At 36.0% G+C, this 10,414-nt stretch overlaps 1 protein-coding gene across 1 annotated transcript; it reads right to left on the minus strand.

Moving 5' to 3' along the window:
• Nucleotides 1-7,466: 7,466 nt before the first annotated feature.
• LOC149390804 (aquaporin TIP4-1-like) lies at nt 7,467-9,537 on the minus strand. Its single transcript, XM_089621062.1, has 3 exons — nt 9,149-9,537; nt 8,813-9,051; nt 7,467-8,062 (listed from the first exon to the last, which is right to left on the minus strand). The coding sequence occupies exons 1-3, from the start codon at nt 9,273-9,275 to the stop codon at nt 7,682-7,684; spliced, it is 747 nt and encodes a 248-aa protein (XP_089477188.1). The 5' UTR covers nt 9,276-9,537; the 3' UTR covers nt 7,467-7,681.
• Between the last annotated feature and the right edge of the window lie 877 nt (nt 9,538-10,414).

Below are 10,414 nucleotides of genomic sequence, written 5' to 3' on the forward strand. Positions count from 1 at the left end.
AATACTCTCTATACCCAGCTCGTCACAAACTCCTATCATTAGTTCGCCAAATACTGAACCATCAGACTCCAGCCCACTGCGTCCTTACGAACTGACCCAGAGTCCGGTAAAAGCTCGCGACCATGAAATCCCTCCAAACCTGAACCTCGACACTAATGAGCAAGGTAACACTTCATCTCCAGACTTACCTATTGCATTGAGAAAACCAACTCGATCATGTCGCCAATACAGGATGGAGGATTACGTGTACTATGGGAACCTTTCTACGGGTTATCAGGCTTACGTGGCAAAGCTGGATGAAGAGAAGGTGCCACAATCCATTGAGGAAGCTCTTCAGATTCAAGCATGGCGAGATGCTACTCATGCCGAGATTCAAGCCCTCGAACAAATTAAAACGTGGGACATCACCGAACTACCACCAGCCAAGCAAACTGTGGGATGCACATGGCTCTTCACCATCAAACACAATCTAGACGGCACATTGGAGAGGTTCAAAGCTTGTCTTGTCGCAAAAGGATACACTCAGGCATATGGCATCGATTATCAAGAGACGTTTGCTCCAGTCGCGAAGTTCAACACCATCAGAATCCTTCTTTCACTAGCAGCCAACTTAGATTGGCTCCTCATTCAGCTCGATGTAAAGAATGCCTTCCTGAATGGCGAACTGGAAGAGAAAGTCTACATGCAACTCCTACCAGGATTCGACAATGATCAAGGTGCCAACAAAGTCTGCAAACTCAAAAAGTCACTATACGGACTAAAGCAGTCTCCTCGAGCGTGGTTCGGAAAATTCATGAACGTGCTCAGGCGATGCGACTACAAGCAGAGTCAAGCAGACCCGACGCTATTTTCAAAAATCTCTATGCAAGGCAAGCACACCATCCTTAGTGTGTATGTAGATGCCATAGTAATCACTGGAGACGATCTAGAAGAAATCAAGAGACTGAAGCAGACTTTGTCATCCGAGTTCGAAGTCAAGGACATCGGCAGTCTGCGATACTTCCTAGGCATGGAGGTCGCCCGATCTGAAAAGGCATCTCTGTATCTCAGCACAAGTACACTTTGGATCTCCTCAAAGAAACTGGCATGCTCGGCTGTAAACCAGTTGACACTCCGATGGATACCAATATGAAACTTCTAGCTCGCACCACCGAGGTCGCCACCGATAAAGAAAGATTCCAACAGCTCGTAGGAAAACTCATCTACCTCACTCACACGAGACCAGATATTGGATTCGCAGTAAGTATGGTTAGTAGATTCATGAGTAATCCTTCGAAAACTCACATGGACGCAGTTATGAGGATTCTCCAATACCTCAAAGCCGTCCCAGGAACTGGTCTCTCCTTTAAGAAAAGACGAAGTCGCGGTATCGAAGTTTTCACTAATGCGGACTGGGCAGGATATATCCCAGATCGAAGATCGACATTAGGCATGTGCACCTATGTCTGGGGAAACCTTGTCACATGGCGAAGCAAGAAACAGTCTGTCGTCTCGAGAAGTAGTGCTGAAGCCGAGTTCAGGTCTTTAGCCAGCGGAGTATGTGAAAGCATTTGGCTGAAGAGAGTTCTCGACGACCTCAAAATCGATGTCGAGGGTCCCGTCAAGCTCATGTGTGATAATCAAGCCGCACTCAGTATAGCTAAAAATCCAGTTCACCACGACAGGACCAAGCATATTGAGATCGACCGATACTTCATCAGCGAAAAAGATTGAAGGAAAAATCATCGACCTGGAGTTCATTCCGACGGGTCACCAGATCGCTGACATTCTCACCAAAGCCCTTCCTCGAGCGACATTCTCCGAGCTATGTAGCAAGCTTGACCTTCTCAACATATACAGTCAAGCTTGAGGGGGAGTGTTGAAAACATAAGTAGAGAAAGACAATGTCCATGCATTAACTTGAAAGGTCCATCATCCTTGGAAATTGCAATACTCTATTTCCCATATATTTTTGTATAGTTCCTAGATTAACTCTTCCTTGTTTCCATGTAATGTAATTATGTTTACTTATCTTCATTAGATGTATAAATAGAGGTTCTACCTCTATAACAAGCATGAAGAAATTCATTCTCCATATTCTCTTGAATTCATATTTTTACATGTAATGTAATTAAATGAATTTGCAGCCATTTCATAGATAAACAAAAACAAAAAGTGGCTTACCAGTCGTTATTGAACTTGGAGTATTTGCTATCTGGCTTCTTTCCGTCGAACTTTGATTTTTTAGCATTTTTTTTAACCTTTCAAAAAATTTGCTTTCATATAATATTCAACGAATATAGGCATGTTTTGACTATGCGCCAAGAAACAAAAAATAGAAACAGATTTAAATGCGTAATATTTTGTTATAAGTACTAACCATATTTATGAAAAATCTCATAAATTAAGCCATTTGAAACGTTAAATTTGCAATCTAATCAATATTTTTAATATTTTTAAAATTTAATTATATTTGGTGACGTGACCTCATTAATCATATAGTATTTTATATAATTATCTTAAATTTTTATATAAATTAATATTGATAAATATACGTTAATTTTGATGAAGGACTAATTTAACCAAATAAACGAAACATTGATTAATTTCTTAAAATTAAAATTAAGTTTGAAGCCGACTAAGGAGGTCTAAAACGTTGAATATGAAAAACTCAGTGGCTGAATATAATCCAAAGGGCGGCAATTTAAGGCCTGGCAAACGAGCTTAAACAAAATTATATGGTGACATGGACTTAAAAAAAAAAAAAAAAAGCCGTGCCTGAGGAGGAGACGGTGGCGTGGTCGTCGAAGGACCAGACGCGGACGGTGTTGTCGCGGTGGGAGGTGAAGAGAGTCCCGGAGGAGTGGGCCAAGACGGCGCGGACCCCGCCGGAGGAGGCCTTGAGGAGGGCCCGCTCGGAGAAGTGCGGGGCCCGCCAGACTCGGACGCGGCGGCTCTCGGAGGCGGCGAACACGAGCCCGCCGGCGGAGGCGGCCACCGCGTGGATGGTCCCGTCGTGGCGGCGCAGGGAGGCCACGCACCGGAACAGCACCGACGGCGACGGAGTCTGCAGCGGCGAGCACGTCCACGGCGACTCCGGGCTCGCCGGGTAGTTGCAGTAGGGGTATTCCGGTAATTCTCCCCCCTCGTCCTGGCTCAGGGCTTGCTCGTGGTGCTGGCTCAGGCTCGTTTCCGCCGAGTTTCGGCTTCTCTCCTCGTATATGATGCTTAGGAGGGAGTTTTGGTGGTTCAGTTCCATCTTCCGATCAATGGAGGTCATACATATATTGAAATATTATACAGTGATCACGTATATGTATATATGTACGTGTTAGCTGTTTTTTTTTTGTGGTTATTTAACCATTTTTTTTGTTGGTTGAAGAGGAAATTATGTTTAGGTGCTACTGAGCCTAGTAAAGCGGGTTCGTTGAGGTGAGCTTACAATATATTTAAGTACTTGTTGCCAGTTAGGTTATCAATTATGTGACCATTTGAGTGGGTAGAATTACAAAAAGTAATTTGTGATAAAGAAATATACATGAGTCATATATTCTCAGCTTGAGAATATTGATTATATTTTATATTATTATGTTTTGTCTACAATGCTTATATAATATAGCTAAAATAAAATCATGCCCCGTCTCGCAATTCTGTTCGACAATATATATATTTGGTATGGCTATGAATGCTTTACATATAGGTTCGGTTCGTATGTGAATTACTAGTTTTGTGGATGTCTCGATCCAGTTGGCTATAAACACTAATTAATGAGGGCAGCTCAGTGCTGAACTGACTATTTATTATAAATAAACATTCTAACTTCAATATTGATTATTGGTTCTATTTATCTACGAAAATGATTCGTGCAACAGTGAGGGATTGGTCGCTTGGAACAGCGGAAATCCCAAAACAGATCTTTATAGATAGTGTTTATTTTATCTCCGTTTCATGACTAATGTATACAAAGCATACATGTTTATTGGATATTAACTTCTATATAATTAAAATTTAAAACTTAGATATGAGCTTCAATGCCCAATTTCTTCTTTTAATGTAAACTTTGATTACCTAATCCACTTTATAGTTTATATTCACGGCATCGTATTTGACTAATTCATCTACAAAATGCTAATTGATGGAATGTAAAATAGCCTAAAATCTGTGGAGGCACGAGACCGCCGTGCCAGAAACTGACTAGGTACGGTAAATTTTGAGTGGAATCGGTTCAATAAGCAAGATTCGATGATTTTCCTAATTTTGGATGTATTTGGGCCCGATTTATATATATATATATATATATATATATATATATATATATATATATATATATATATATATATGAATACTTTATGACAGCGTTGTCACCAAAATTGGTGATTTTATGACAATTATCTCAATGCTATGTGTTTTGTGACGAAACTGTCACAAAATAATCATATATAGATATATCCTTTTTTTATATAGAAAAGGAAAATCTTATGAATTAACTCGTAGATAAGGTCATTTCCCTTCTTGATTTTGTTTTCCTGCAGATTTTTTTTATCATTTCATATTTCTGTCTTTTATTTATGAATATCTCCTTGCTTTATGTGATACTTTAATTTTAGTTTATTTGTTACGTGTTTGGATTAAAATATGTATAAAGAACTAAAAGTAATTTCTATCCATTATTTTCATTCAGTTTTGAAGAAATAAAAAAGTATAAGCCCAACGGTATCTTCGATCACAATTTTATTTTATTTTTTTGGGTCTTTTTTTCCGACAACGGACACCTAAAACTTGGGATGATAATGAGTAAGGTCAAAGTAGGGTATTGCTCAAAATCAAAGCCTACCCACGAAAAAAATAAAATGAAACCATATCTTATCCTCACCCATTACTTTTTTATAAGTCTGGGTAAAAGCCTACTAGATTCAAGGTAACCCATTGATATTTTATGCCCACTTAATATTGTATTTTTCACGGACCAAGTAAATATATATTAAAAAATACTTAAATTAATAAAAACGTACACCAAAATTTTCTTATGAATTAAAAACGTACACATATATAGATATATCCTTTTTTTATATAGAAAAGGAAAATCTTATGAATTAACTCGTAGATAAGGTCATTTCCCTTCTTGATTTTGTTTTCCTGCAGATTTTTTTTATCATTTCATATTTCTGTCTTTTATTTATGAATATCTCCTTGCTTTATGTGATACTTTAATTTTAGTTTATTTGTTACGTGTTTGGATTAAAATATGTATAAAGAACTAAAAGTAATTTCTATCCATTATTTTCATTCAGTTTTGAAGAAATAAAAAAGTATAAGCCCAACGGTATCTTCGATCACAATTTTATTTTATTTTTTTGGGTCTTTTTTTCCGACAACGGACACCTAAAACTTGGGATGATAATGAGTAAGGTCAAAGTAGGGTATTGCTCAAAATCAAAGCCTACCCACGAAAAAAATAAAATGAAACCATATCTTATCCTCACCCATTACTTTTTTATAAGTCTGGGTAAAAGCCTACTAGATTCAAGGTAACCCATTGATATTTTATGCCCACTTAATATTGTATTTTTCACGGACCAAGTAAATATATATTAAAAAATACTTAAATTAATAAAAACGTACACCAAAATTTTCTTTAAATTCATAAATATATTAATAATTTTAAACGAATAAGGTAGGGGTCTTGGATATAGTACTTAAAAATCATAACATTCTCATACACATTACCTATTTTCAGATAAGCTTTTACTCATGACGGACATGATTTTACAAGTATGTGGATACGTGGGTAAAAGACCCTTCATATGCTCAAGTTTTTTGCGTTGCATCAACAATTTCGTGATAATTTTCTATTTGATATTTTCATTAATTTATTTTATATGCGATGTTTTTAGTAGCTATATTTGCAAATTCTGCCCTAAATCTATATCGATAACCTATCAGATAGTTGGACAAAAAGACTGGCATTTATCGCTAAATAATTGCCAATTTTCTCCCATAAACCAAAATTATATTTTGTCGTATTATCTCCAATATCTTATGATAATTTTGCTATTTTTTTTTACAAGACATACTATGATGAGTTAACGCGTGAATCTCTTTATTAAGGTTTTGAAATATGTACCTAATCTAATGTTAAAAAAAGGAAGTACAATAATTATTCAACTTTCGGACTTTTTCCACATCTAAGGTTTTGAAATATGTATCTAATCTAATATTAAATAATAAAAACTAGACAAATATGGCTGTGATTGTTCCTTCTTTTATAATTGTAGGCTTTTATGTTCATTTTTTTGTTTTTCTCCGAGTAATACTCCATATTTACGTGTAATTTTACGTTAAAAAAGACATTGATTAATTTAGAAACGAACTTGAAATGGGACATAGAAGTCTACCACTTAAAAAAAAAAATGGGACATCAACGTCCACATTCCTTGAACCTATGTACCTACTTTGTTATTTTATTTTTGTGAAATTCAAACCGTTATTTTTCTTTTTTGGAGTGTGCGTTAACCTAGGATTGTATATATGATTATAAAATAAATCAAAGTAAAAGAAAATAACATAGACGTGATCACACTAATATTATTTCAATGAACATGCCATGTCTTTAAATTGGAAAATTTAAGTAATAAGAAATGAGCTTGAGTGGATTCAGAGAAAGCAGTATGACTTGAAATTCACGGATAAAAATAGAAAAAAGGGCATTGAACCGATGAATATTCATATAAGATCGTTGTGCACTATTGACTACTTTACACATAATAAAATTTCCTTTTCATTGGATTACATTCCTTTAAACGTAAGTGACATTGCACCGAACTGGGTTATCATTTGCTTGTGACTTTCATTTTACGCATTTCATTAATTTGTCTATTTATTGTTTCAAAACATCTTGTCACACTTATTTTATCAACATTGCGTGTGAGATCTTGTGTTTGACTAAAGAAATTTTCACATATTATGATGAATTTTAACACGGAATTCACATTAATGAGTTTTGAAAATCTATACCTAATCCAAGGTTAAAACAATAATTAATAAAAAATATGGATGTAACTGTCCCCCTTTTTTTTATATCATTATAGGCTTTTATGTTCATTTTGTTTTATTTTCTTCTAGTAATACTCCATATTTACATATTATTTTTATGCTAAAAAATACGTTGATTAATTTAGAAACAAATATAAAATGTGATATAGAAGGACATCAATTCCCACATTCCTCGAACCTGTGTAACCTACTTTGTTGTTTCATTTTTGTGAAATTGAAACTAGGGACGGAGCCAATGAAAGTTCATCAGGGGCTTAAGCTTGCCCTCATTTTTTTTTTTTTACATTTTTTTTTACCTAAATTTAACTTTTTTTTTTTTTTTTGCGAAAATAAAAGTAAAATGAAAATAACATAGAGTTAAATCACACTAATATTATTTCAAAGGACGTGCCATGTCTTTAAATTGGCAACGTCAAGTAGTACAATCAATAGCATCAAAAGAAATTCCTTACTATATATATCTTATTGAATGCCGCTAGGAAAATAGATCCACACCACAAGCTCCCAAGCAAAACAAAACAAAAAAAAAAATGAAAGAGAATAATGCACAAAAATTACTAGTGCATAAGTAAAACACATACACACACACACACACACACACACACACACAACACAATATATCTCAAAACTAAAATTATAGAATTAGAAACTAATAATCTTCTTCGTCAGCGGGAATAAGACGTGCATGGGATTTGGTCATGAAGAAATTCTGATAAATGATTCCACAAAGCCCACCACCAATGAGAGGCCCAACCCAATAAACCCAGTGATTGGTCCAATTCCAATTGACGAGAGCCGGCCCAAATGACCTCGCCGGGTTCATGGAGGCCCCAGTGAATGACCCACCCGCCAAGGTGTTCGCTCCGACAAGAAATCCGGTTAGCGTGTAGCCCAGCCCATCAACCGGCCCTTTCTTGGGGTCCAAAATCGCACCGTACACCGTGAAGAGGAGAGAAAATGTTAGGATTATTTCCCATATTACCCCTTGGAGCTGCCCTACCCCGCTGCCCAAAGAGTGGACCGGAACGCCCTGAAAAGGTAAATTCGTAGCAATCGTTATAATATACGTAGGTGGGACTGGAGTGAGACAATTTGTTGAAACCTTTGCTCTTCTTATCTCTGTAAAGTGTAAACTACACGTAGTGTCAAAAAACACCAATAAGGAAGGACACGTAAGTTAAAAAAAAAAAAAAAAAAAGGAAGGACACGTAAGTCAACTATTTGTCTTCACAAAAAAAAAGAAAAAGAAAATATTATATTATATAATGCCATCGAAAGGTCTCGCTAGTCTTTAAAAGCCACGCAATCCAATTGAATTATTCCCAATCGCCTCCGACAGGGACGTATGTAAACTTCTGCTTCTTCTTTTTTCTTGTCTAATATAATAAGTTACCGTTGGGTATAAGGCAAGTCTCAGATATTAAATTGTTCCTCCATTATCTCAAATAATTTACTGAAAGTTTTTGTTTTTTTTTTTTTTTTGTGTTTTTGTTTTTTTAGGGTTCAGGGTTTACGAAACGGTGGATGGCACCGAGGAGAATAGCATTAATTTACTGCAAGTTAATTAACCTTGTAATTTTACAATAATCTACATTATCTCAAATTTTATTACTGAAGTAAAGCCCTCTCTACTCAAAAGTTATAGACTCTGGTCTCTGATCTCTGATTCTCTGACCTTTGACCTCAATGACATCATCAATGAATTATCATATATTTATTTTATTTTTCTTAAGCGCTAAGAAATAGTATATATCGAGAAATGAGCTCAAATGTGGCTCACCATTCCTCCGGTGAGGTATCGGACGAGAAAACAAGCGAGGGAAGAGGCCAAGAGTTGAACGATCCAATAGAGAGCGGATCGGACGGCTGAGATGTGACCGCCGACGAGAAGGCCGAGCGTGACGGCGGGATTGAGATGGCCGCCGGAGATGTGGGCCGCCGAAACAATCGCCGCCACGAAAAACGCCTGAGCTATCGCCACCATAAACAGCCCCTCTACCGATCCCGCCGCTTGTTTTTCTGCTCCAATTATAAAAAAAAAAGAAAAAAACGAATGCCTTCAATTGCGAAATTCGATTATATATTATTGTTGTTACTGTAAAATTGAATAAATTACCGGCGGCGACGACGGTGGCGACGCTGATGAAGATGAAGAGGAAGGTTGAGATGAACTCCACCGCGACGGCTCTGATGCAGTCCGGCTCAGAAGCCTCTTTCCTGCTTCCCAGGGCTATTTTCGTCATTAATTTAGGCGTGTACCCAAAATATCTATAATATTAAACAACTATTTGTATATATAGATTCCCTTCACCAAAAAAGTAGATGGTCAAAATGTTAAGTACTGCATGAATTGCTTATGCATCTATGCAATATCTAGAGATATATATATTATATGTCTTTCTGGTATATTAAGTCCAGTTTATTGAATCTTGATTTATTTTTTCTTTAATCGCGGTGGCTGAAGGGAATTGAATATATTTTAATGCATAATAAATCGACCCACTATTTTCTAACTGTACCCAATTTGGACTAAACAGCTCAAATGCTTTATAAAAAAATTATGTAACCGGCGAGTTTACTTGGGCGTACGAATGGAATGAAATATATTCCTCTTTATTCTTATGTTGGTGGAAAGGAATGAAATATATTCATTGTATTATAATATTAAATGAACATTAAACAAGATAGGGAGAGCCAGTTAATGCTCTGATTACAACAGAGTGACAACTTTGATTGTATGGTGGTTGCTACAATATTGTGTAATCAAATCTCGCCCAAAAAGTCGTTCGCTTCTCCATGATGCCTATTGAAAATTAGGATAGGATTAATACTGATTAAAGGTCATTGATTAAGCATTTATCACAACTAAATAAATATTTACAACTTCCAAACAACTCAAAATTTCGTTCGCCAATAAAAATAAAAAAGGTATAAAAGTATGAACAGATTTAAAATTTTCTGCAAACTAGCTACTTCATGTTTGTCCAACACAAAACAACCCTACCTTGATTTTGACTGGATCTGCTAGATTTATATCAATAGTGTTATGAGTGAGACTAAAAAAAATAAAAAATAAAAATATGAGCTTGTGTCTAACAAAGACGCTTTGAGCTCCGGTTATTCTAATGTTTATTCAAGCATATTGTCAAAGAGGTAAAAGCTCAATTATGCAAGCTCAACTAACCGAGATCATTAAAGAAAAATTGACGTTAGATAATGCAGTCAGCTAAAGAAATAATCATTTAAATATTTCAGTCATCACAAACAGAGGAGATACTTCGTAAATGGAGCATTGACAATTACAACGATGACAAATCATTGACGGTTGTGTCACAAACGGAACATTGACGGTTGTGTCACAAACGGAACATTGACGGTTGTG

Source organism: Urtica dioica, chromosome 7, assembly GCF_054948205.1.
Source record: "Urtica dioica subsp. dioica isolate 48M chromosome 7, U.dioica_male_clone48M_v1_H2, whole genome shotgun sequence".
In the NCBI taxonomy this organism is placed as follows: Eukaryota; Viridiplantae; Streptophyta; class Magnoliopsida; order Rosales; family Urticaceae; genus Urtica; species Urtica dioica.

Coding starts and splice junctions, on each gene's coding strand:
- LOC149390804 (XM_089621062.1), bottom strand. CDS start 9,275: ATGACGAAAATAGCCCTGGGAAGCAGGAAAGAGGCTTCTGAGCCGGAC. Junction 9,052..9,148: donor CGCCACCGTCGTCGCCGCCG/GTAATTTATTCA, acceptor TAATTGGAGCAG/AAAAACAAGCGGCGGGATCG. Junction 8,063..8,812: donor GATACCTCACCGGAGGAATG/GTGAGCCACATT, acceptor TTACCTTTTCAG/GGCGTTCCGGTCCACTCTTT.